This window comes from Callithrix jacchus, chromosome 3, assembly GCF_049354715.1.
Source record: "Callithrix jacchus isolate 240 chromosome 3, calJac240_pri, whole genome shotgun sequence".
In the NCBI taxonomy this organism is placed as follows: Eukaryota; Metazoa; Chordata; class Mammalia; order Primates; family Cebidae; genus Callithrix; species Callithrix jacchus.
The window spans coordinates 45,576,426-45,603,856 of record NC_133504.1 but is presented as its reverse complement, the minus strand read 5'-3'; the positions used below and the strand labels follow the sequence as shown (position 1 = coordinate 45,603,856).

At 38.6% G+C, this 27,431-nt stretch overlaps 1 protein-coding gene across 32 annotated transcripts in view; it reads right to left on the bottom strand.

Moving 5' to 3' along the window:
• The window catches only part of SH3D19 (SH3 domain containing 19), a 206,407-nt gene that overhangs the window by 36,499 nt on the left and 142,477 nt on the right, over nucleotides 1-27,431 (bottom strand). For 17 of the 32 annotated variants that reach the window (XM_078366404.1, XM_078366409.1, XM_078366405.1 and 14 more), the window contains 7 exons: nucleotides 25,489-25,529; nucleotides 23,499-23,541; nucleotides 21,013-21,151; nucleotides 20,730-20,883; nucleotides 18,841-19,845; nucleotides 9,924-10,031; nucleotides 3,247-3,359 (listed from right to left, as the gene is read on the bottom strand). In XM_078366404.1, coding sequence (XP_078222530.1) covers nucleotides 3,247-3,359; nucleotides 9,924-10,031; nucleotides 18,841-19,845; nucleotides 20,730-20,883; nucleotides 21,013-21,151; nucleotides 23,499-23,541; nucleotides 25,489-25,504 — 1,578 coding nt within the window. In that variant the 5' untranslated portion in view covers nucleotides 25,505-25,529. Of the gene's footprint in view, nucleotides 1-3,246; nucleotides 3,360-9,923; nucleotides 10,032-18,840; nucleotides 19,846-20,729; nucleotides 20,884-21,012; nucleotides 21,152-23,498; nucleotides 23,561-25,488; nucleotides 25,530-27,431 lie in introns of all 32 variants that reach the window. The other 15 variants (XM_078366417.1, XM_078366420.1, XM_078366418.1 and 12 more) reach the window with 2 other exon arrangements.

The window sequence follows — 27,431 nt, the reverse complement described above, 5'->3', positions numbered from 1 at the left end:
AATATTTTGTAACAAATTTAACTAAGGGAGTTAAAGACCTCTACAGGGAAAAATTACAAAACACTGATGAAAAAATGGAAGAAGATACAAAGGATATAAACAAACAGACATCCCATGCTCATGGATTGGAATAATTAATATTGTTAAAATGAGAATATTACCCAAAGAAATTTAGAGATTCAATGCAATCCCTATCAAAATACAAACAGCATTCTTCACAAACATAGAAAAAAAAAATCCTAAATCTTGTATGGAACTACAAAAGACCCTGAATAGTCAAAACAATCCTGAGCAAAAAGAACAAAGGTGGAGGTATCACATTAACAACTTTAAAATACACTACACAAAGATGTAGTAGCCAAAACAGCATGATACTAGCATAATAACAGACACATAGGCCCACAGAACAGAATAGAGAATCCAAAAATTAATCCACATATCTACAGCCAACTGATTTTTGACAAAAGTGCCAAGAACACTCTTTGGGGAAAGCATAGTCTCTTCAATAAATGGTGCTGGGGAAAACTAGATATCCATATGAAGAAGAATGAAACAAAACCCTCTCACACACTCTATATAAAACACAACTTGAAGACCACAATCTAAGATCTGAAACAATAAAACTACTAGAAGAAAGCAGGAAAACACTTCAGGACATTGGTATTGGAAAAGATTTTATGAATAAGACCTCAAAAACACAGGCAACAAAAGCAAAAATAAACAAATTAGCTTATATCAACCAAAAATCTTTTGGACAGTAAAGGAAACGATTAACAGAGTGAAAAGACAACATATAGAATGGCAGGAAATGTTTGCAAACCACTTATCTGACAGGACATTAGTATCGAGAATACAAAAGAAACTGAAACCTCATTAACAGCAAAAAACCTAAACAATCTGAATTTTAAATGGGCAAATAAACTTTGGGAGGTGGAGGTTGGAGGATTGCTTGAATCCAGGAGTTCAAGAACAGCCTGACCAATGTGGTGTTCTTGTCTCTACAAAAAATACAAATTATTAGTTGGGTGTGGTGGCATGTGCCTAGAGTTCCAGCTACTCAGAAGGCTGAGGTGGGAGAATCACCTGAGCCCAGGAGGTTAAGGCTGCAGTGAACTGTGATCATACCACTGCACACCAGCCCAGGAGACAGAGTAAGAACCTATCTCAAAAAAGAAAACAAAAAATAGGCAAATGATCTGGCTATTTCTCAAAAGAAGATACACAAATGGCCGAACAAATACATTAAAATACAATAATCATCAGGGAAATTCACATCAATATGGCAATGAGGTATCATCTCACCCCAGTCGAGATGGCTAGTATCTAAAAGATAAAAAAATAACAAATGCTGGGAAGGATGCAGAAAAAGGGGAACTCTTATACACTGTTAGTGAGAGTGTAACCTTGTACAACCATTGTAGAGAACAGGATGGGAGTTCCTCAAAAAACTACAAATTTTTTGTAGTTTTTTGAGGAAAAAACTGTACCATATGATCCAGCAATCCCACTACTGGGAATTTATTCAAAGGAAAGGAAATCACATTGAAGAGACATCTGTCTCCAGCTGTACCATATGATCCAGCAATCCCACTACTGGGAATTTATTCAAAGGAAAGGAAATCACATTGAAGAGACATCTGCACATCCATGTTTACTGCAGCATTACTCACAATAGCCAAGATACAGAATCAACCTAGGTGTCCAACAACAGATAAATGGATAAAGAAAATATGGTATGTATGCAACATGGAATACTATCCAGCCTTAAAAAGAATGGAATCCTGTCATCTGTGGCAACATAAATGGAACTGGAGGATATTATGTTAAGTGAAATAAGCCAGGAACAGAAAGTTAAATGCTGCTTGTTCTAATTCATATATGGAAGCTAAAAATAAGTTGATCTCATAGAAATAAAACAGAACAGAGGATACTAGAGGCTGAGAAGGTTAGGGAGAAGGGAGAGATAGGGAGGTTTGTTAAAGAATACAAAATTACACCTAGATAGGAAGAATAAATTATAGTGTTCTATACCACTATAGGATGACTATAGTTAACAATAATATATAGTTTCAAACAGCTGGAAGGAAGATATTGAACATTCCAAAAAGAAGAAGTGAAAAATGTTTAAGATGACAGATATGCTAATTAGCCGGATCTGATCCCTATATAGTATATGTACTGAAACATCAGTATGTATCCCAAGAATATGTACAATTATTATTTGTCAATTTAAAAAAGAAAAGAATCAGAAGCTTTCTCTTGGGCTTCCCATAAAGTCCTCCAAAAGATTTTCTTCTTCTTTTTTTTTTTTTTTGAGATGGAGTCTCACTCTTGTCCAGGCTACAGTACAGTGGCATGATCCTGGCTCACTGCAACCTCCATCTCCCGGGTTCGAGCGATTCTCCTGCCTCAGCCTCCTGAGTAGCTGGGATTACAGGCAGCCACCACCACACCGGGCTAATTTTTGTATTTTTAGTAGAGACAAGGTTTCACAGGCTGGTCTCGAACTCCTGACCTCAGGTGATCCACCTGCCTTGGCCTCCCAAAGTGCTGGGATTACAGGCATGAGCCACCTCACCCAGCGACCTTTATTCTTTTTCTTAAACCACTTATGTAATTACATGTTTTATGTGTTTTCCCAATAAACCACAAAAGTTGGAAGACCAGAAAAAAAGTATGAGGATATTGAGGTTGAAATGAAAAAAAAAAAAAAAAAAAAAATATATATATATATATATATATATATATATATATACACAAAAAATCTCTTTGACTACCATCTTAACAAGTACACAGTAAAACACTATTTTTTTAAATTAAAAAAACATTTTTCTTAAATTTCAGATTTAAAAATTCTTATAGTAATTATCTTAAATTTTGATCACTAATTGGGTATTTTAAATAAAAACCGACAACTTGACTAAAGTTATTTCCATAGATATTAAAGGTTTTTAGAGATTTTAATAACCTTCTAATTATTATTTCCATTTAAAAGACAATGTCATTAAGTTGGTATACAAATTATTTTATAATGAAGTACAATGAGTTGGCCTAATCTCTCTATAGGGACTTTTAACATATTGAAGACCACATTATATAAGTACATGGGGCTTAGACACTGGTTTCTAATAAAGACTTTTTGTTTTTAATCTGACCAGAAGTAAAATAATTTAGATATCAGCTGACTATTCATAATCAATGCATAGCTACCTCTTCAACCTAATACAATCTATAATGACCACTTACCGAGTTTCTAGTTCTGTCAACATTACTGAGTTTTCCAGATACTGTACTGAAAGTGTTTCCAATAGGTTTTTCAGCAGGGAGAGGAGGTGGGCTTTGTGGATTCTCATGTAAACCTAGAAAAAATAGCAGTAATTCATCAATAATTTCTAGTCTTTGGGATTCCAAAGAATAAAATGATTGCTGCTTAGTTTATTTAAAAAATGGCTATCATAAAAGATACACACAAATAGTTAAGCAAATGAGAAAGTGCTCCCAGCAAACCTCAGCAAATTCATGTGTTAGTCAACATCAGTTAATTTTACTCTGTGTGTGTGTGTGTGTGTGTGCATAAATATAAATTTTTTTTTAGTTCAGGTCTCACTCTGTTGCCCAGACTGGAGTGCAATTGCGTGATCTTGGCTCACTTCAACCTCCGTCTCTCAGGTTCAAGCGATTCTCCTGCCTCAGCCTCCTGAGTAGCTGGGATTGCAGGCATGCGCCATTATACCCAGCTAATTTTTGTATTCTTAGAAGAGCGGGATTTCACAATGTTGGTGAGGCTGATCTCAAACTCCTGACTTTGTGACCCATCTGCCTCAGCCTCCCAAAGTGTTGGGATTACAGGTGTGAGCCACCGGGCCCAGCCTTTGCTGTTTAATTAGAAAATTGGCTATCATAAAAGATACACACAAATAGGCAAATGAGAAAGAACTCCCAGAAAACCTCAGAAAATTCATGTGTTAGTCAACATCAGTTAATTTTACTATATGTTTTATAGAGAGTGAAAATAATACCACCAGCATTGTTGACAACCGTTTGCGTGCCAGGCATTAAGTTAGGCTCTATATTTACATATATTTCTCCAACCAAGATCTATGTGTTAGATTTGTCCAGTCTACTAGCTGGTAGCTACATGTGATGATTTAGTCTTAAATCTTTTTTTTTTTTTTTGAGACAGGGTCTCGTTCTGTTGCCAGGCGCCAGGCTAAAGTGCAGTGGCGCGATCTCCGCTCACTGCAACCTCTGCCTCCCAGGTTCAAGCAATTCTCTTGCTTCAGCCTCCCAAGCAGCTGGGACTACAGACGCGTGCCACCACGCCCAGCTAATTTTTTATATTTTAGTAGAGACGGGGGGTTTCACTATGTTGGCCAGGATGGTCTTGATCTCTTGACCTTGTGATCCGCCTGCCTTGGCCTCCCAAAGTGCTGGGATTACAGGCTGAGCCACCGCTCCCGGCTTTAGTCTTAAATCTTAATTAATTTAAATTAAATTAAAATTTTAGTTCCTCAGTTGCACTAGCCACATTTCAAATATTAAATAGCCACTTGTGACTAGTGGCTACCAGCACAGTTTCAAAACATTTCTATCTTTACAGAAAGTTCTATTGCATAGGGCTACACTAGATGATATCCTGTTTTACAGATGAAGAAACTGAAGCTAAATAATGTGATAAGAAAATAAATGTGATATTGAATGTCTTACTGCTAGTAACTGTCAGATTCATTGTTTTGAACCTAAAAGCCCATGTTCATTTTGACAAGCCATGCTGCTTCTTTTTATTCAATTTAATTAATTTATTTTTGAGACAGTCTATTAAATTAATTTAATTAAATAATTTATTTATTTTGAGACAGAGATCTTGACGCATACCAAGATTGCCCAGGTTGGAGTACAGTGGAGTGACCTCAGCTCACTGCAACCTCCACCTTCCAGGTTCAAGCAATTCTCCTGCCTCAGCCTCCTGAGTAGCTGGGATCACAGGCATGTGCTACCATGCTCAGCTAATTTTTTGTATTTTTAGTAGAGACAGGGTTTCACCATGTGGGTCAGGCGGTTCTTGAACTCCTGACCTTGTGATCCACCCGCCTTGGCCTCCCAAAGTGCTGGGATTACAGGCATGAGCCATCTTGCCTGGCCACCATGCTGCTTCTTAATTGGTGGTGTATCCAACACTCCATTATCCAAAAAGAATTCAATGTGTTTTCTAATTCATTAGCTTCTGTTTAATGAATGTAATTGACCTCAATTAAACAAACAGTACCTTTATATCCAAACCACACCTGTATCAGTGATAATGTACCCCTCACTTATTTTAAAAAGAATGAAACAAAGATGATCAGATTTGATTAGTGACAGCTAATTAAAATGAGTGTGCAAAAACAATTGGAGAGTGGATGACTGTAACATACCGAAGGATACTAAAGCCATCTTTTACACTGTTTGGTTTAGGCATTAAAAGGAGATGAGCAGATGAGCAGGTGAGCATTCTGTCTCTCTCTCTTTTTTTTCAAATGTACACTCCCTACTTCCACTTCAAGTGAAAAATCTATAACAAGAAGATGATTTGTCAGGTTCCTGTTTTGTCCTGAGACAGGAAAACATTCTCAAAGGGAAGAAAATACCCAGGCTAGCAACTCGGAAAACAATGACTTAGAGCGAGGTAAACATTCTTAGTGAGAGGCAAGGCTGCTCTGGGAATTAAGATATACATTAAAAAAAATCCAACTTAGTCACCATCTTCAAGATATTTTCTGTGCTGTGGTTTCCTTATTCTTACAAGGAAATAGTTGACCATTTAGAATATAAAACTGTCGTGACAAATATTTAAGAGTACACAGCAGTAATATGAAAGTAGAAAGGAGAAAGCTTACTGAAAGGAGGAACATAGGGAGTATCTCGTGTGAATGTGTGTGGGATGTGGAGGTAAGAAATTTCCAATTTTAAATAATGTAGTCAGGGAAGGTCTCTGAGAAAAAGTGGCACTGAATAAAGACCTGAAGGATTGGTGAGGGAGGGAGCTATGCAGACCTCTGGGAAAAGGACAACCTGGTCAGAAGAAACAGGCCCCAGGGGAAAGAAGCTGACAGGTTGACAGGTTCAAATAAGTTCAAGGACATCTGCACCAAGAAGCTAGTTCCTTTTTCCCTTGACCATTCCAAATTTTTCAGACACCAAAGTTTCATTCTTTTTCCTCCACAGAATATATGCATTGGTTAATGATTATATTAATAAAATGCTGAGGAATTGATTTTTGATACAAATAGAAAAAAGTCTCTAGGAACCATTCTGTCATTTCAGTTCTTCCACATTTAGCAGCATAGAATCCAACTTTCCTTTCTTTTTTTTTTTAGATGAAGTCATGCTTTGTTGCACAGGCTGGAATGCAGTGGTGTGATCTTGGCTCACTGCAACTTTTGACTCCTGGGTTCAAGCAATTCTCCTACCTTAGCCTCCCAGGTAGCTGTGGTTTACAGGTGTGTGCCACCATGCCTGGCTAATTTAATTACGCCTTTATTTTTATTCTTTTAAAAAATAATTAAATGAAATTTTAAGTTCTGAGATACATGTGCTGAATGTGTAGGTTACATAGATATACATGTGCCATGATAGTTTGTTTCACCTATCAACCTGTTAACTAGGTTTTAAGGACAAATGCATTAGGTATTTGTCCTAATGCTCTCTTGCCTTGCCCCCTACCCCTGACAGGCCCCAGTGTATGTTGTTCCCCTTCCTGTGTCCATGTGTTCTTATTGTTCAACTCCCACTTATGAGTGAGAACATTCGGTGTTTGGTTTTCTGTTCCTGTGTTATTTTGCTAAGAGTGATGGCTTCCAGCTTTATCTATGTCCCTGCAAAGGACATGAACGCATTCTTTTTTATGCCAGGCTAATTTTTATGTTTTTAGAAGAGATGAGGTTTCACCTTGTTGGCCACGCTGGTCTCGAACTCCTAGAATTCAACTTTCTACCATTTCTTGGAGCTTTGTCAGGATAATAATTAAGGCTGCTTCCTCAGCATATCCTTTTCAGGATTCCAGAGCTCATTAATGTAGTTTACATGGTACAGAAAAAGTAAACATAGCAGGCCTGAAACTTCATCCCTATAAAGTCCTGCTTACAAGATTGGTCCCTTTTTTTGTTTTGTTTTGCTCTTGTCGCCCAGGCTGGAGTGCAATACAGCGATCTTGACTCACTGCAACCTCTGCCTCCCAGTTCAAGTGATTCTCCTGCCTCAGCCTGAGGCATGCCACCATCCCCAGCTAATTTTTGTATTGTTAGTAGAGACAGGATTTTGCCATGTTGGCCAGGCTGGTCTTGAACTCATGACTTCAGGTGATCCACCCGCTTCTGCCTCCTTAAGTGCTGGAATTAGAGGTGTGAACCACCACGTCCAGCCACAAGATTGGTCACGGACTGGCATATAAGAGCTTGAACTTTGGGACAGTTCTTGCCATCCTCAAAACTGATAAAACAGAATATGGTTTATGCTGAACATCTGCTTTTCTTCTGGGAATCTGGAATTTTGGTATGTGCCAAAATTTTTAGGAGTGCCTATATAAACAGCCCCCAATAAAAATCCGGGGCACTGAATCGCTAATGAGCTTCTCTGGTCAACATTTCACACGTATCGTCACAACTAATTGCTGGAGGAGTTAAGTATGTTCTCTGATTATACCAGTAGAAGGCTCTTGTAAGTGTGTATCTGGTTTCTTCCAGACTTCACCCCATTTTCCTTTTCTCTTTGCTGATTGTACCTCATATACTTTTGCTATAATACATAAGAGCCATACATACAACTATATGTTGAGTCCTGTGAGTCCTCCTAGTGAATCATCAAACCTGGGGTGATCAAGACCATCCTGGTCAACATGGTGAAACCCCGTCTCTACTAAAAATACAAAAAATTAGCTGGGCATGGTGGTGTGTGCCTATAATCCCAGCAACTCAGGAGGCTGAGGCAGGAGAATTGCCTGAACCCAGGAGGCGGAGGTTGCGGTGAGCCGAGATCACGCCATTGCACTCCAGCCTGGGTAACAAGAGCGAAACTCCATCTCAAAAAAAAAAAAAAAAAAAATTTGTATTTATTACTAATTTCTGTAAAAGTTGTATTACTTAAAACCCACGGCAATATTTCTTAACATTATATGTTACTATACCTGTTAAAATCCAGAATACATTTAACAAAGTAATAGCAAACAGGCAAACAACCCAATGAGCTATCATTTTACTGATTTATGGGCTATATAATGCTGCCAAAAGAAATATACCACTTTTTTTTTTCTTTGAGATAGAGTCTTGCTCTATTGTCCAGGTTGAAGTGCAGTGGTGTTATCTCAGCTCACTTCAACCTCCACCTCCCGAGTTCAAGCGATTCTTGTGCCTCAGCCTCTCTAGTAGCTGGGATTACAGGGATGTGCCACCATGCTTGGCTAATTTTTTTGTATTTCTGATAGAGATGGGGCTTCACCATGTTGGCCAGGCTGGTCTTGAACTCCTGGCCTCAAGTGATCTGCCCACCTTGGCCTCCCAAAGTGCTGGGATTACAGGTGTGAGCCACCATGCCTGGCCTACCACCTACCACCAGTTTTTAAATCTAACATTAAAATATTACCTCTAAAGAAATGAAATATAACTTCCAAAGAAACTAGAACCAGAATTTGATACCCTTGTTTTTTTTCTCCTCCTCATTCTCCATAGCAACTCAGTTAAATTTTCTTGCTACTTGGCTGAGAACCATCAGTTAATAACAGAATCATCAAGAAGATAAAAAACTAACATGATCCTTCTGGGTAGTGCTTTATAGAAAAACCAAACCCCCTACAACACAGGGAATATTCCTGCAGTATAATCCTGGGTGCTACAGATGAAAGAGTGAAATGCTTGTTCTGCTTTAGGAGGAATGAAGTGGGCAGAATCTCTTATTAGACAAAGGCAAGAATGCATGTGGGCTATATAAAGGCAGTGCAGATATAAATGAAATCAAAGGCCCTCACAGAAAGCTGTGTGATCACTCCAAGCAGTGCCAGGAACTTCTCTGGAACCCACTGTGTGTGTGTACGCATATATAAACATACTTTTAATCACCTTTTAAATAATCTCACACCTAAAAGAAATAGTTCTGGCCCTTGTGGCTTTCCCATTATGATAACTATCAGATTTCTTTATGACGTAATTATTAGAGCGCTTATATAATTTCATTTGTTATACCATTAAAAAATCAAGTAAGGAAGTAAATCAAAATGTAACGTTACACTAAATTAAGAATTATTTTTATAAACTATTATGAGTTTTTAAAGCTTTTGGCTACTAATCTTCACAGAATTCACATAGCCATATTTGAGATTATGCTGACTGGAATAATATACTCCTGATTGATAGACATATACAACTTTATTTGCTATTGGTTTAGGTTACTTTCCCAACAAATCTGTACCAGAGGTATTAACATGGAATATAACAATTGTTCTAAATTTCAGTCTCCCTCTGTTCTCTGTCTAAAGACATCATTAAAGAAAAATGAAATCCGCAGCCTGACCAATGTGGTGAAACTCTGCCTCTACTAAAAATATAAAAATTAGCCAGGCGTGGTGGTGTGCACCTGTAGTCCCCGCTATTTGGGAGGCTGAGACAGGAGAATTGCTTGAACCCAGGAGGTAGAGGTTACAGTGAGCCAAGATTGCTCCACAGCACTCCAGCCTGGGTAAGAGAGTGAGACTCCCCACCTCCAAAAAGAAAAGAAAAAATTCAAATTTACTGTACTAATTCTTTGAAGAACTGTGAAAAAAACAATTTGCTTTTAAATAGCTTTGACTATGAATGGCAGATTATATATAACTTCAAAAACAGACATTGATAAATTAGCATATATTTCTCCTAAGCTCTTGAAGAAGCAAATAAAGAAGGCAGAGAAGTGCTTACATTTTCCTGGTTTGGCTGGAATTCGAATTACAGTGGGCTTCCTGGTGGGTGCTGGTTGAACTGCTCGTTCTTTTATTGGTTCTGTTTTTGCAGGGAGCTGAAAGGGATCTAATGAAAAACACAGTTTATTTTGCATGTTTTAGTTAACATGGACTGAAACAAAAAACCTCATTCATAATTTAAGAGTCATATTTTTCATGCCCCAGGGGAAACTATTCATGGATAAACAAAATCTCAGTTTGCAGAGACAAAAACAAAGTTGGAGCTCATAAAAGGAAATAACTTAGTGTTCTGTAAATAATTCATGTGGCTTTTCTTTCTCTGATGAGAGAGATCGAGGATGATCTTGAATTATGTAGAAGCTGATCTTTCAGGGGAGTGTAATCATTTCATACATGTCTGCCTGAAAATGAGAGGCAATTGAGAGAAGGAGACCATCTTTCCCACATCCTAAAGCCTCCCAGATGCCCCAGAGAGGAAAGAAAGACTCTTTCCCTGGACACCCCTTGTGCCTGTCCTGGAATATGTACTCCCAGGGCACCCATCCTACCCAGTGCCGTGCCTGGCACAGGGAAGGTGCTCAGCAGTCTCATATTTAGTTGAGTAAAACTACACTTCAGTAAAACGAAAATAAAAAACATTCTATCCCATAAATATAAGACATATCTCTTCAAATATTTAATTTTGGGGCAAGGATATATGACTCGGCATTCCTCTGTCTTAAGCGATTTATTAAGTAATTGTGTTTTTTGCCATTAAAAGTAATGCATTAACCCAATCTTTTAAATGGACAGTATATGCTTAGGAGAAACAAAAGCATACTTACTTTAAACAAAAAGCTTACTTTAAACAAAAGCATAGCTGTAAATCTTTTTACTGAAAGTCTTTAATATAAATGTCCTTTTTAGTGGTTTGGAAAAATGTAACTTTATTTTTTTTTTTAAAAAGGGAAATCTACAAATATAAAGATTAGCAAAAATAAAAGAAAATGCTCTATAATGGATATTCTACTACTCAGCACATAGGATCGCATGAAACTGTCTTTGACTTTATTTAACAAGAGGGGAAATGAGTATATGCTGTAATTCTGCACCTGTTCTATGGATCTTGCCTGTGGGGAGATAATCCCTATAAAACGATGCACTCCATAGCTCCTGTGATGAACAGCATTCACATTCTGCCTGTTATGAGGTGCAATTCAATAAGCATATTTTGCTGACCAGTTCTTTGCAGGATACATGAAGTGCTGAGCTAAGAATAAAAACCATTTTAGCAATCTGGTACTTTACCTTCTCTTCCACCCAGTTTTCAGGCAACCCCACCATCAGACACCCTGCCAAAGGCATCACTCTCTCACCAACAACTTGCTTACATATTTATGCCAGTAACAGTGCTGGGTGGGGAGGTATGATGGTAAAGTACAATTCTATTTTAAGTTTCTTATCTACCAGTTAGGAAGGGTCCCCAGATGGCAAGCTAGCTAAAATTATTATTACACTACTTGAGAAAAAAAAATAGATGACTCCTCTCTGGAATCTTGCCAGCTCACAGTGAGTGAGGCGTCTTACATTCAAAAAAACCAAGATTATCAAAAGAATCTTATCAAACTTAAAAAAAAAAAGACTACTATATTAACCATATAACTTTCTTCTGCTGTGACCTGTCACCCATAAAACAACAAAGTTCATTTTTAGATTTAACCAAATTCCTTAATTCTTTAATTTTATTATAACAAATATATAAGAACAAGTATAACAGTACTTTTTAACTTCAAAGTAGTATTTGTTGCAAAAGAGAAAAATTAAGAATTACAGAAAATAGAAAAAGAAAACCTCTTATATTATAATCTCTCTAAAATTACTGTCTAAAATTATGGTATGTCTATGTATTTTCTATAAATATTACATGTATTACTATTATACAGATGTTTTGAAAGACACATCCAGGATCATTTTATATAAATTTCTTTGTAGTTTGATTTTTCACTTTTGTTCATTCAATATTGACTGGGTGCCTGCTATGCATTAAACCTTCTATGTACTGGGACTATAGCAGTGAACAAAGCACATAACTCTGCCTTCATGAAGCTTACATTCCAGCAGGGAGATGGGGACAAGAAACAATACATATAACAGATAAGGAATTCATGTGGTATATTTGAAGGTGAGAAGTATATTGAAAGATGAAAAAGCAGAACAAGGTATGGGCAGAGGGGAAGCAGGTTGCAGAAGGAAACAGGAGTGCAATAGGTGAGGGAGGGAGGTGACATTGTTTGACTGTCTTTCCAACAACTGGATTTTACATATCTGAATAGTTCTTCCAATAATCATTCATAGTGCCCTACTTTTCATTTCTTTCTTTCTTTCTTTCTTTTTTTTTTTTTTTTTGAGACATGGTCTCACTCTGTCACCCAAGCTGGAGTACAATGGTGCAATCATGGCTCATTGCAGCCTCAACTTCCTCCTGGGTTCAAGCAGTCCTCCCACCTTGGCCTCCTGAGTATCTGGGACTACAGGACTGTGCCACCATACTTGGCTAATTTTTATTTTTTAAAGAGATGAAGTTTTATTATGTTGCCCAGGCTGGTATCGACCTTTCGGGGTCAAGTGAGAAGCCACCTTGGCTTCTCAAAGTGCTAGGATTATAGGTGTGAGCCTTCATGCCTGGCCTAAAGTGCTATTTCTTTAATAGCTGCTTTTGGTACCAATAACCAGTTGGTTATTAGTTTAAAATTTTATTCAGTGATGCTTTTTGGGTGTGTGTGAAGGGGGAAGAAAATCTTGAGCATGGAATGACTTAAATTGTTTCCCAAATCAAATTAAATTCTGGTCCAGTATACCACCTACATACTCACATTTCACAAGTGAGGGCATAGATGGGGGTGGGGGCGGGCAGGGAAAGGAGAAAAGAGGCCAATCAGCACCCCTGAGGGCTGAACACAGGGGGCATCCAAAACGCGCTTGCTGTGGGAGGAATGACCTCAGGAAATCCTGTACACAGCGTGGGCAGATGTCACCTATCGTGTTCAAGAGTCCAATCATTTTTTGTTTTAAACTGAAGAATTTAAATTGAAGTAGCATAGATATAACTTATGAAGTATTCAAAGTGTCCTAGCTTATTCACTCTCTCTCTTGTTTTCTTTTACTTTTTAATACTATTAGATGTTCTTTAATTACTGGCACTCAGATAATGTGTAATTATTCTACTATACAGGTCTCCGGGAAAAAATTTCTTTCTCCATGTAGCGAGGCAAGGAAGTCTTTGTGTTCCACCACCACAGGCTGTTTGGCAGGAGTGGTCTGTTTAATGATCTCCCCAAGCTGTGCTCACTGAGTCAGTGAGCTCTGCATCTGCCTCTCTGTCTGCATGTTGTCTGGGCTGTGATCCATGTGAGGAGTGCAGATTAGTGGGGAGGATAAACAGCATCACTTCAATGAGAAGGTGGAGGCAGAGCCCTGCTTTTTACCTTATGATGGTGTGCAAGTTTCTCTCTAGCAACATGGTAAGTTCACTTTTTAAGTCTTTTCATCAGAGGTCTATTTTTTCCAACAGAAATTATAAGTGGGCAACATATAAAGCAAGGCTGGCCCTTCATGTTGGGGTACTCTAGACACCACTAGGTGAGAAACTGGATCATCAGTACTAGTTAAAATGTTTAAAGTTCATAACCTTTGACTAGTAGTCCCACTTTCAGAAATTTATTCTTCAGAAATAAAAGCATCAATACGCGTGAACAAGTTTCTGAGAGTATTTACTGAAGCATTTTTTGTAGTGGCAAAACCCAACAAGGAACAAAACAAACAACACACCCCCAAATAAAAAACCAATGAAACAACCTGATATTCCAACAATGGGAAATACTGAACCAGTTATGATATATTATGAGGTATCAGGCAGGTATAGGGGTATAAGGAGAAAATGAGTTGGACTTAGACCTATTATTCTGAAGAGAAATGATAAATGTCATTGTTTAATAAAGCACTCTGCTGGCTGGGCATGGAGGCTCACACCTGTAATCCCAGCACTTTGGGAGACTGAGGTGGGCAGATCACCTAAGGTCAAGAGATTGAGACCATACTGGCCAACATGGTGAAACCCCGTCTCTACTAAAACTACAAAAATTAGCTGGGTGTGGTGATGCATGCCTGTAATCTCAGCTACTCATGAGGCTGAGGCAGGAGAATTGCATGAACCTGGGAGGCAGAGGCTGCAGTGAGCTGAGATTGTGCCACTGCACTCCAGCCTGGGTGACAGAATGAGACTCCGTCTCAGAAAAAAAAAAAAAAGAAAAAAGCACTCTTCTGAGTAACAGGTATAGTATGGTAAAAATTTCTGGAAAAAGTCCACTATGTAGATATGTGTAAACTTGGTTTTGGCATGCCCAAAGGCACAGAAGACTGCATACTTTGTTCACATTGGTCACTGTGGGGAGATTACATTTTTTTAACCCAAAATCTCTGAATTATTTAACTTGTTACAATGAATATATTTTACTTTTCTAACTGAAACAAATCCAATAACATAAATTCCATCATAAGGAAAAAGTTAGAAGATTAAGCTGAGATAACACTTCTGCCAAACGAACCAGAACAAAACCACTTAAAAATAAGAAAACAAAAGAGGAAACTTCTGGTTTCTTTCATTACTTTTTCAGGCAATAATGGCCATAAAATTTTCCATAAAGTTACCAGAAAAATAAAAACTCTTTTTTGGATTCAATTTAGAAGGAAATAATGCAGATATAAAATTTTGAATTTGTCTAATTTAGACATATTTAGTTCATAATAACTAGTTTCTATTTGTAACCTTGAATAATATAATCTTTCAGATAAATCACTATTTTTTATTTTAAAAATTTCTACTTATCAGACTCTGAGGGTCAATAGGGGAAGCAGTTCTTCAGAAGTAGGAAAGATGAGAAGAGATAATTTTCCCAGTTTCTTTCAGTCTAATTATGCTTATGTTCAGCTATTTTAAAAAGATTATTGCTTTACTATCTTGTCACAGGTAATGCCTCCACATGGTCTGAAATTCAAAAGAGGTCAAAATGCATACAGTGAAAACCAGGTTCCCTGTTTTCTCCTATCCAGTTCCTTCACAGAAGACAACCTTTGTTACCAACTTTTCATACATCACCATACAACTGCATTCACATTTAACACAAACAATACCTAAAATAACATAAAATCTATCCTGTATCTTGCATTTTTCACCTCATAATATGTTGGAGGTTGGTCTACAGTAGGGGGTAATAGGTCTCCCTCGCTTTTAATTATCACAAAATACTCCAGTTATGGATGTAATTTAAGCAGTCCATTGACATTTACTTCCAATATTCTATGGTGGAAGTCCTTCATCTAGAGCCCAAAATGGGCCCTTGAAGTTCTGGATATTGTACACACCGTGAACTGTGTACACATGAGCTAATGGCTATTTTCTTTTCTTTCTTTCATTTTTTTCCCTCACAGCTCCAAATGGTCATTGAATTAAAGGCTATTTTCAAGGGAGAGAAAAGAGTCTCAGGTTACCTCAGATTCTCAGATATTAGTAATCTGAAAAGGATTAAGAATTTGCTGCCATGATTCTATCACAGATTGCTCTTGTTTCTACAGAAAAAACAAACAAACAAACAAACCACAGAGCATCTTAAGAAGAATCTCCTATCTGAATCTAAGACAAGGCAATGGATTTTTGTCTACTTTTATTTGTAGTGTGTATTCTGTCTTCTCTCTACCCCCTCACATCAGCACCAATTATTCCACACCTGCTGCTGAACAAGCAGGCCTCTTTACACCTATATCTGCACAGGCTTAGTGGATTGAGAAAACACTGATGATGAAGTAGTTTTCCGCCCATTACCTGTCTCTAATAATGTGCTTGTCATTATAATTAGTTTCACCATCCCTGGCTTGCTTTTCTGTCATTTCTTTCCCTTGAGTTCTGTTAATAGCAGAAATTGGCTGCTAAACTATTATTTTGGTCTGTGTAATGGGGCTGATGGCAGAAACATTCTGCTTTTTTTGACAACTGGGTATGATTTTGGAGAGGTGTGAAGAGGAATTGCTAATACTTCTCGGCTCCATTACATTAACCTGGAAGGCATTCTACCCAAGAAATGAATCCAATATTAAATTGCCTGTTTTATTAGTTTTCCTTTAATAATTTTTCTAATCTTTAAAATGTTTTCATAGCTTCAGTATTTTTGGATCTTTATTGCTTGAGATTAATATGGCAACTTCATTTTATGAATGCTATTTTATTAGATTTTCTTTATTTTCGAGGTAAGAGAAAGGGAAGGGAAGACGAATTTGTAAGTTTCTCTTCTTTCTCCTGTGTTCCTCTCCCAGTTTCTGCCTGGTGTCTGGATGATTAGGCAAGGTTTTCCAGAGACCATAAACCTTTATTTACAATGACAATGCTACCAAAAACACCGTCAAAAAGTCACAAAGCCCCAAATCAAAAAGCAAATGAAAATCCCTTCACAGGTCAAGGCATTCAGAGGTGATACTGAAGGCCTTTGGAGGACCTAAGTAGGGAAGCAACAGGGCAAGTATGCATTCTAGAAAATCCCCTGGGTAGTCACAGTGTGGAAGATGATAGGTTCATGTGAGCGGGCTCAATTTAGAAGGCTACTGCAGTTATCGGAGCATAAAGGCCTAAGGTGGGACAGAAAAAGGAGGGATGAAAAGGAGAGGCAGAGTCAAGAACTATTTGGAAGGTAAAACCAGCAGCAAGAGTTGGTAATTAATTAGATGCGAAGGCAGAGAAGTAACAATAATAACTGCTACTTAATGATCATCATGTTTCACACAGTGTGATACCGCTTTCCTACATAATCACATTTAACCCTTGCAATACTCTCTCTGAGGAGTATGATTATGTCTTACAAATGAGGAAACAGAGGCACTGTGAGGTTAAGTAAGTTGCCCAAGGTCACATAACAATTATGGTAGGCCCTGGCAGACTCCAAATCTGAACAGCTAGCCACTGTGTAACATGGTGAGAAGACTCCATGATGATCTCTGGGTTTCTCCAGGGAAGGCTGGTGTGTGTGTTGGTGTCACTAGTGAGTTGCAAAATATAGGAAGAAAGGCAGGTTTAGAAAGAAGGTGGTATTCAGCTCAGTATAACTCCATAGTCAAGAGCAATGGTTAAAGTCAGATAGCACAAGCAAATTACACACTTTGCTAAAAGATGCCCCAATAATTAAATGTTGTGCAATGAAGTTGTAGAAATCAAGAAGCAGAAAAGGCTGAGTATGAAGCATGAGACTGTATTCATGTTGAAAGTATATTGTTGACCTTCCTTTTTGAGGATGACTATAATTATCTACTAGATGACACAAAATAAATTCTCAGAAATTATTAGTCAAGTTCCTATCCCCATAGAAACTAGCAAGTACTACAAAAGGTATTATTTCTTTGGCTTGCATGGTTTCCACCCCTTAACAGCTTGGTGCTGTTGGGTTTGCCTGTCCTCTGAATCTTGTTAACACCAAAAAGGTTTATATAAGAAAATGCTATTATCAAAGACTTGAAAAGTTTTTAAAGTGTTGCCTGGTTAAGGATTTATGAAAATATTGGGTAGCAACATTATATAGTGAAAAATAAACCAGACTTAGAATAAAAACACTAAGTTTGAATCCTGACTTAGACAATTGTTTTATGACACTGGTCAAGTTATCCATAGATCTCTCTCAGCCTCACCGTCTTCATTTGCAAACTTAGGCCAGTGATATCTCACAGAGGATTGTTGCAATTATTAAATAAAATAATGTATGCCTCAGTATTTAGCAGAGCGTTAGGTATACTGCAGAAGCTTAATATATTCAAATGTTTTACCTTTGACCCTTTATGGACAAAAGCCATGTATGTCTTTTAATTTATACGCTAAAATGTAGTGTGTCAGTTACAATGTTCTGCGTGTGAATATTTAATAATGTGTATGTTTGCTTTCATTTTAAATACACATGTGCTGTACAGAATTTGGTTTTGAAATCACAGAGCCTGTACTATTTTGATGCATGTTAAACATTTACACAGTGACAGTTAACCTTTTGAAAATTCCGTTAAGTTTATATGTTCACAACTTCCAACCAAATAAATAAATGGCAGTAAAAGAAATCTTATCGATGACAAGTAGAGCAGCTTAGTTTGACAAGTCAAAGATAAGCTTTACCATCACACTCTCCAACCGAACAGTGAGAGGAAAGAAAATACACTCTGCCTTCTGGGAAATTTAATTGTACTGATCTTGGCAGCTAACTTACAAATGTTGTATTTTATTTACAAAACTTTTCACTCTCAAAGGAAGATGTTCTGTGAAGATTAAAGGAACTATTTTGCAACATGTGGCTGGGTCCTCATTCCGTACATTTTCCAGAATCCTCCCCTGGAGCTGGCCCCTGGGCCCATTTCATCTGAGGAGCCCCTCTAGGGCCACTGCATGACTTCCCGTCTATGAGAAGATTCCTCTGCATCCTTCTACATGTTGTCCAACCTCCCTGGATCCTTTCAATGTGAAGCCTGAATTTCTATGTGCCAAGAGTGAGGGGAGCTAGCCCCACAACCTATTATAGTTTAGTCCCTAGCCCCAATCTGCTTCCTTCTTGCTCATGTAATAGTAACCAATACATGGGTCTCCCTCTTTCTTTCTGACTCCATCACCCCCATCCTGTATTTTCCCTTCCCTCCCTGTCTCCATTCTCTACTTAACTCCATGTTTCTTGATCTCTCTGTTCATTCCTGTCTCTGTCTCTACACACACACACACACATACACACACACACACACACACACACACACACACGCATGCATGCATCTCAATAACTTATGTACTGGAAACTAAAACAGCAAGCGCCATTTAAAATACTCTATCATGAGTTTAGCTTCCCCTCCATTGCTGATTTTTCACTCACCTAGAACCGTCTCTGAACCAACAGATTCTTCAGCCAGGTTCCCCGATGGGGTGGGCTGAACATCATCATCAAAGCTGATGAGATCAATATCCCCCAAGGGCTTGCTCTGTAGAACTGGAACTGAGGGGTTGGCCAGGGGCCCTTCTCCCAGGGACTTGTATGCTTTGGCTTGTGATGCCCCTGAGAGTCGGGGAGGAACAGTGACAGGTTTCAATGGAGCTGCGGGGTAGGTGGGGTTTTCTGAGGAAACAGATTTCTTCAGTAGCAAAGGCCGCGGGGCAGGAGTTGGCACTTTCTTCCCACTATCAGAGCTCTCAGCTAGTGGCCCTCTTCCCAGAATCTCAGGATTAACACTTCGTATAAGGCCAGGGTTTGGTTTCTTTGGCAATTCAGGTTTGGTTACTGGGATGCTTCCATATTCTTGCAGGGGAGGGTACTGGGTGAGCCCTTCCTTGGAGGTCACCTTGAGTCTGTTCTCAGTCCCAGAGTCCCACTCTCCGGAAGCTCTGTTAGCAGCTGGTTTGGGAGCCACAGAAGGTTTCCCTGAGGAAACAGCAGGCTTTGGAGGAAGTGAACGTGGAGTAATTTCTGGTTTCTTGGGCAGTCCTGAGGTTTCTATAGTTGTCTGATCCTCAAACACTTTGATTTTGGAAACAATACTATTTTGGCTTTGTTCCGTGTTCATAATGTTCATTACTGCCTGACTGTCTGAGGTGCTAGTGTTGTGCAGCACAGACTGGGGCCAGCCTGGGGATGACTCCTCTCCTATGGCTGCTGGGCTGATTTTCTGGTGACTTTGCTCTTTAATGTAAGAATCTCTGGCAATTGGTCTGAGATTGCTTTTTGATCTTGGTTTTGGCACTGGACATGTTGTAGCACTGGGGTTTTCTGGACAATTCTGTTCTTCAGAAATATCAAAGACTATTAACGGTGCCACATTTGTTGGAAGATTGCCAGATGAGACTGCTGGGAAAGGCTGAAGAGGCTTGAGAGGTGCCTGTAGTGCTGATAAGACCAAAACAAACAAATAAAAAGAAGCCGCAATGTTAACAATTTATAAGAAAAAAATACAGAAGATACACAGATTTAAAAATACATACATGGAATATCAAGAGATTTGGCTTCTTTAATTAGTAAAAAATGATTCAAAAATGGAAATGTTTATTCTCAGCTTCCTGTAGGAGTGTTCTTCATATGATAAATATTCTTCTTGTTTTTTCTTTTTTTTTTGATACAGGGTCTTGCTCCGTTGCCCTGGCTAGAGTACAGTGGCTCTATCACGGCTCACTGCAGCCTCACCCTCCAGTGCTCAAGTGATCATCTCACTTCAGTCTCCCAAGTAGCTGGGACCTACAGGCACACACCACCACACTCAGCTAATTTTTGCAGGTTTTTTTTTTTTTTTTTGTAAAGATGGGGTTTCACTATGTTGCCCAGGCTGGTCTCAAACTCCTGGGCTCAAGCAATATGCCCGCTGTAAGAATCCCAAAGTGCTGGGATTACAGGCATGAGCCACCATGCAACACTTTAAAAGAGCCTAACAGGACCACCACCCTTAGCATCCTATCAAGTTTAAGTCGCTAAACAGAAGATGCTTCTCAGTGGGAATAAAGAGTATCAGTGGTAATACCCACCATGAGTTAAATGGATGATGTTTTTGTGATATAAACTAGGGTGAACTCAAGAGATTGGGACTGCAGTTTGTAAGAATGATCTATTATAATAATCACTGCATACCCAAATAAAGCAAACACACAGCGATCACACTGATTGGGCAGCAGAGCTCAATGAATTATGTATAAATTGCAAATTATTTTAAAGGCTGGAAGCCTACTGATTACTTCCCTAGAACTAGGTCAGAATTAGGGAAGACAGAATACTTGCATTACTTTGAGGCAGATCATTGTCTATTTCTTCTGAAAAGTCAGTCTGAGTTGCAGAAGTAATAGTGTGCCTTGGAGTGGCAGCAGCATTATTATTATTTGTAGTATTAACTTGAACTTGGTTGATTTCTTTTATAACTTGTTCATAAGATGGTGGGAGCTGAAAAGTAAAGAATGAAGATTTTAGACATCTATGGGCAATAGCCAAGGTGTTGACAGTCTCACTGTTCTTATCTTTGAATTTCATTTAAAAAATAAAATGCAAAGAGATAATGTGATGTTTATTCACCTCAGCAGGAAACAGCTCATTAGGCCTCCAAGGGCCTGCTGCAGATGATGCAGGAAATCCCAGTCCTGGGTGTGGGGTTCCCGGAAACCACGAGGCTGGCCTCAGCGGCTCAGCTGCCACAATGGTGATCTCTGGGCGCCTAGTGGACAGAAGCCTCAGTGAGGTTTTGCAGGTTGGTAACAAGCTACTGTCTCTCTGTAAACATTCAAAGTTTCATGAAAACCACCACCACACAAAAAAGTTATAAGAACTAACACAGTCACAGAAATGACCTTTCTGGCCTGGGGTGTCTCTGACAGTACACCCAGACAGGCTTCAAGGGAGCAAATGACAGTTATCCTCTATGACTTTGGCCTCAAAAAGTGAAGACATGGACCCTGAGCACACTTGGTTCTGCCTTGGTTGATAGGGATAAGAACTAAGTAAGTAAGGCCTATACAGTCTCTTCATTCCAGGGCTATCTAGCCTATAGGGCAGATGTATAGCGTAAGGTATAAAAGCCCACTAGTCAAATGGAATTGTTTGATTTTCTGTTATTATTATTATTTGAGACTGAGTCTCACTCTGTTGCCCAGGCTGGAGTGCAGTGGTGCAATCTCGATCTTGGCTCCCTGCAACCTCCACCTCCTAGGTTCAAGCAATTCTTGTGCCTTCCTCCTGAGTAGCTGGTATTACAGGCATACACCACCACACCCAGCTAATTTTTGTATTTTTAGTAGAGATGGGTTTTCGCCATATTGGCCAGGCTGGTCTTGAACTCCTAACCTCAAGTGATCTGCCCACCTCAGCCTCCCAAAATGCTGGGATTAGAGGTCACTGGGCCAGGCTTGGTTTTCTGTTATTATAAAATACATACTCTGAAATGAAAATTACCATATAAAAAGAATATCCTCTTCTGCCTCACTCCATCTCTGTTCCAATTCAAAGTTATGTTTAAGTGTTTTGAGGTTATATGTTCACTTCTAGACTTTGATATGTGTTTCTGTGTTCATTAATACTGAAGAGCTGTAGTGATTTCGGCAAGACTCCTTTTATCTTAATCTGATTCTACATTCTCATGTTTAATTAAACTAATTAATTAATTAATTTTGTAGAGACAGGGCCTTGTTCTGTTGCCCAGGCTGGAGTGCAGTGGTGCAATTATACATCACTGCAGCCTCGAGCTCCCACCACCTCAGCTTCCTGAGTAGCTGAGACTATAGGCACATACCACAATGCCCAGTTAATTTTTAAATTTTTTTTCTAGAGATGAGGTTTTGCTATCTTGCCCAGGCTGGTTTTGAACTCCTAGCCTCAAGCAATCTTTCCAATGTGCTGGCAACAACAGGTGTGAGCCACTGTGCCAGGAGCATGTTTACATTTTCTCTTCAACCTCATTTTCTAACAAACACCAACTGTGTGACCCTGAACAAATCAATCAAACATATATAAATGATAATACCTGCTCTGCCTTTCTTTAGCACTCTATGGAAAATAAAAACAAAAAAGCACTGTCATCAAAATTGTGCATTTCACACACTCTCATGCTACACTGTGAAACAGTAGAACCTAATCATTGATTAAATTTGAACTGCATTCCCTAAGAACCTCTGCTTATAGCTTTTGTCTAACTAAATAAGAGTTACTAGTTAATAAATGTTAAGCATCAGATGTACATTAATTCTTACGACAACCTTGTGATATAGGTATGATTAGCACCATTTTAAGGATGAGGACACAGAAGCTAGAGAGATTAAGCAGCTTGTTGCCCAAGGTTACATGGTAGGAAAGTGGTGGTCAGGATTTGAACTTGGTTCTGACTCTAAAGTCCTTTATTATTCTATACTGTACTATCAGAAATTTGACAGCAGGGACCATGACTTATAAAAACCTATCTATCTGATTGAATGCCATGATGTAATGTAAAAAAAAAAAATCTACCCATCCATTTACCCATCTGTCCACCCCTCCCATTCTTTTATTTGTCTATCCATCCTTCCATCCATTCTACAGTCCCTCTGTCCATTGGTCCTTCCATCTACCTATCCAAATAATATCTCTCCTCCCTTCTCTTTTCCCTTCCTTTTTCCAAAAAGCCATTCAGCCTTTACTCATCCTGCTTACCTCCTCTTTTCCTTTCTTTATCCTTCCATTCAATTTTCTATCCTGTCATCCAGCCATTTGGTTAGGCAACATGTACTAAGTAGCATGAGGTACAAAGCATTTCTCTGAAGCAGTTATAATGCTTTACATGTAGCAGTTGTTTAATAAACATTTTAAAAATCAACTTCAGTAAAAAATTACACTCAAAAGAACATTTTCAAGCCTGTATCACTCCTTCTGTCAAGCAAAATCGTCTTTCAAACTTATAATTTAGAAGATATACTGAGGCAGAATACAATAATACATTGCTTATGAAAGTGAAATATTTAACTTGCTACCTGATAATATACTTTTATTTCAATTATTAGCAGAATATATGTCCTCTATTATAAATACAACCATACCTTCTATCTCGATGAAGTTCACTCTGAATAGAAGTCCGAGAAGCTGTTGAAGAAGGAATAAACTGGTATAGTACAAAATTAGTACATTAGGTAAGGGTTTAAATTTTCACAGAGTAAACTGTTGGAAAAAGCTTATACTTGACATCATATAGAATGTATGGATTTTAACATCCCTAAATAGAAAAGTAAATCAAAATAATCATTTTATTGGCATAAAGTTAATTATGGTTGTATATTGGAGATTGCATAAAACTCCCCAAAGCACATTCTGTGGTTGTGAAAATAATTTGAAGAATGAACAGAGAAAAGAAGACAGCTATTAAATATAAGTTGCATGGTTGGAGCATTAAGATGATGATATGAAATAACAATGGGCAGGAAAAATTTTAAATATCTATCCCAATCTATATGACTATGCTTTTGTGATATTTGTTTATAAATCTATTATAGAATGAATCTGGTCAAATTTTCATCTTTATTCTAACTTAACTGAAATTTTATAACCTGTAAGTTGTTTTATAATTTGTTTTGAGACAGGGTCTCACTCTGTTGTCCAGGCTGGAGTGCAGTGGTGTGATGATCAGGGCTCAATGCAGCCTCAACTTCCCAGACTCAAGTCATTCTCCTGCTTCAGCCTCCCAAGTAGCTGGGACTACAGGCACATGAAACTATGCCTGGCTAATTTTTGCATGTTTTAGAGAGATGAGGTTTTGCCATGTTGCTGGTCTCAAACTCCTGGGTTCCAGTGACCTTCCTGCCTGGGCTTCCCAAAGTACTGGGATTACAGGCACGATTACAGGCACAAGTCTAGCCTTTTCTTACTTAAATTACTATTAAAAAAAAAAAGAAAAAAAGAATAAATGCAAAAGGTGTTCAAATCACTTTTATAAACATGTTTATGGCACATATTATTGTATATGCAGCACTGACTTTTTTCTTAAGTCTCAAACTCAAGTCCTTAAGCTTGATAGTTTAAATTATTTCCCCAAATTTTACTTTTTTGTTGTTTTGAGACAGAGTTTTGCTTTTGTTGTCCAGGCTGGAATGCAATGGTGCGATCTCGGCTCACTGCCACCTCCGCCTCCTGGATTCATGTGATTCTCCTGCCTCAGCCGCTGAGTAGCTGGGATTACAGGCAAGTGCCACCACACCCAGCTAATTTTGTATTTTTAGTAGAGTTGGGGTTTCTTCATGTTGGTCAGGCTGGTCTTGAACTCTCAACTTCAGGTGATCCACCTGCCTCTGCCTCCCAAAGTGTTGGGATTACAGGCATGAGCCACTGCAGCTGGCCCAAATTTTGCTTTATAAAGCAAACTAAGTCTTAATCAGATAATCTGGAACATGTCACATATGAAGCCAATTTTTATTTAATAGAGACTATTACCTCTATTTTTCAAGGAACATATTCTAAAGATGCCTTTGGGGAAAAAATTCTACGAATACTATAAAAATTTGTGCACAAAGGAAATTTGTTTCAGATATAAACTATTTTAAACAGTTGCTTTCCTATCTCTGTAATACTCAACTTGCTCAATTCTTATTTGAGAAGATTGGAAGCATAGATCTTTTCCCCCACTCTTATTAACTTCTGCTTCTCTCTGAACAAGGAGGCTGTCAAAGCTCATGGAGCCAGGGTTGAAAGTGGAAGGTGGAAATGAAATTTAGGCTGGATTGAAGGTGTGACAGGTGAACCTCTGCTGGGTTGGCAAAGCCCAAATTCTAACATCTGAAACCAAAACCCCTGGGTCTCTACTTGAAGGATGTCCTCATATTCCCATCATCAACTGGTGTGATGTCATCATTTTTATCAAGAGTAAACCAGGCTGACAGAGACGCTAGAGCTCTGCATGGTTTGTCTGATTGGTAAGAACAGTTTTGTTAAGTCAGAGGCCTGCTCAAGATTGCTATAATCACATCACCACCATCACTAATGCTGGAATCAGCAGACATACCACTTTTAAAAGACTTCATGTTATTGTCACAAACATACCTCTTCCACGGGGCATTTTTGCTGTGCACTATTCATGAGTGCTAAGGGAAAAAAAGAAGGGGTTATAGAAGAGGAAAGGAAGAGAAAAGAGTGAACCTAGCTGCCCAACCTTTAAAAGGAATTCAGGAGCATGACAGTCTTGCCATGCCACTGTTTTTCCCTGTTATGCACACTTAAATGGAAATGGAAAGTTGATGAACCACAGTTTCAGAAAGTAAAGAAATATGTTACTGCAAAGAGTTTGTCTGCAGACCAGGATATCCACACATAACCACAGTCAAAAAACCTGCTTGAAGATTTTTGTGTGTTTTGTTTTGTTTCATGTTTAAGACAAGATCTCGGTCTGTTACCCAGGCTGGAGTGTGGTGGCGCAATATTAGCTTACTGCAGCCTTGATCTTCCTGCCTCAGCCCCCTGAATAGCTGGGACTACAGGTATGTGCCACCATGCCTAGCTAATTTTTTATTTTTTGTAGAAACAGGGTTTTGGCATGTTGCCTAGGCTGGTCTCAACCTCCTGACCTCAAGTGATCTGCCCACCTTGGCCTTCTAATGTACTAGGATTACAGGCGTGAGCCACTGTGCCTGGCCTGTCTGCAGTTTTCAACAACAGTTTCAAAAAATCTAAAAACGATTTTGCAAAATCAACTTGCTACTTTGATAAGCATTGATTTTAAAGTATGAATAACACTTAAAGGGCAATTCAGTAGTTGATTTACATTGTTTTAAATTAGCGATTTTAACTTGCTTCTGCCCACTCACACCAGAGGCCACCGGTAGCAGGCCCCAGCAGCAGCTGCAGAGCATGGAGGGGTCTCGCAGTTGTAATTACAGATATCCTTATGTATATCCTTTGAGAATCACTGCTTTCCCCTTTCCTTCTTTGATTATTTTCACATTAACTCATCTATGAAATCTTTCTTTTCTCTCTTGATCCTTCTAGAAACACTGACATTTTGTGTCAGTGCTTAACAAGATTAATAGCTACAAACACTTTTGGTTTTCACCACAGATTTTCATGTGTTGTCTCATGCTCTTTCTGCGAATTTCTCAACTATCCGCTCATATATCTAATTCTCACTTCCTCGGATTAAACAAATTTGTGGTATTTGACCTGTTCTCAGCACCTTTTGCTTGGCCTGGCTGTAGTATTAAGAGCGATTGGTAATTCGCTTGTTCCTTTTAAAATATTCTCCTTTGACCTCTAAAATACAGCTATCTCCTGTTACTTCTATTACTCTGACCAACCCTTTTCAGCTTTTAATGCCCATGTCTTAGCTGCACCTTGCAAAGCACAGGGGCCTCTGGATGAGCAAGATCCATCTTGAAGGATCTATGGAAAGTCAGGCACAGGTTGTGTCTCCCTAACAAAAAAGTCCTGAAATCCAGGGGAGTTAAGAAGCCAGGAAACAAAGGCAGGAGCCGGCAGAAATGACTCAGTGAAAGGAGGCCTTATGCAGCAGGGCTGGGTTCATTAGGTCATGCATTTTTGCCTTATGCCCCTTGAAGGCATAGCTTGTCCTCAGACATCAGTGTCTCCAAGATTCTATCCCTTGTCATCTTTCCTATCCTGTATACTTTCTCCCTACACATTTGGCTACCTCAGGATTTTGCCTATAACCATGATTATTCTAAGTTATATCTCCAGCCAAGAAATTCTTGCCTAAGTTCTAGACCTTAATTTTGTATTTAAATTCTCTCTCTATCATCTTCTGCCACCCCCACCCCATGGGTTATAAGTCATGAAAAGCCATGAAGAATTTTTCATTTTTATATCTGAAATTCTCTTCATCATATATCATAGCATTTCCATATATTTATAGTTCACCAATAAAGAAAAAAATGGAGTGGGGAAACATGGTATATTTTTCTGTGTTGTCACCTTGTAAAATTTTCACTGGAATTGTTCAAATGCATGTTCTTCATCACCTGTCAATATCCTAA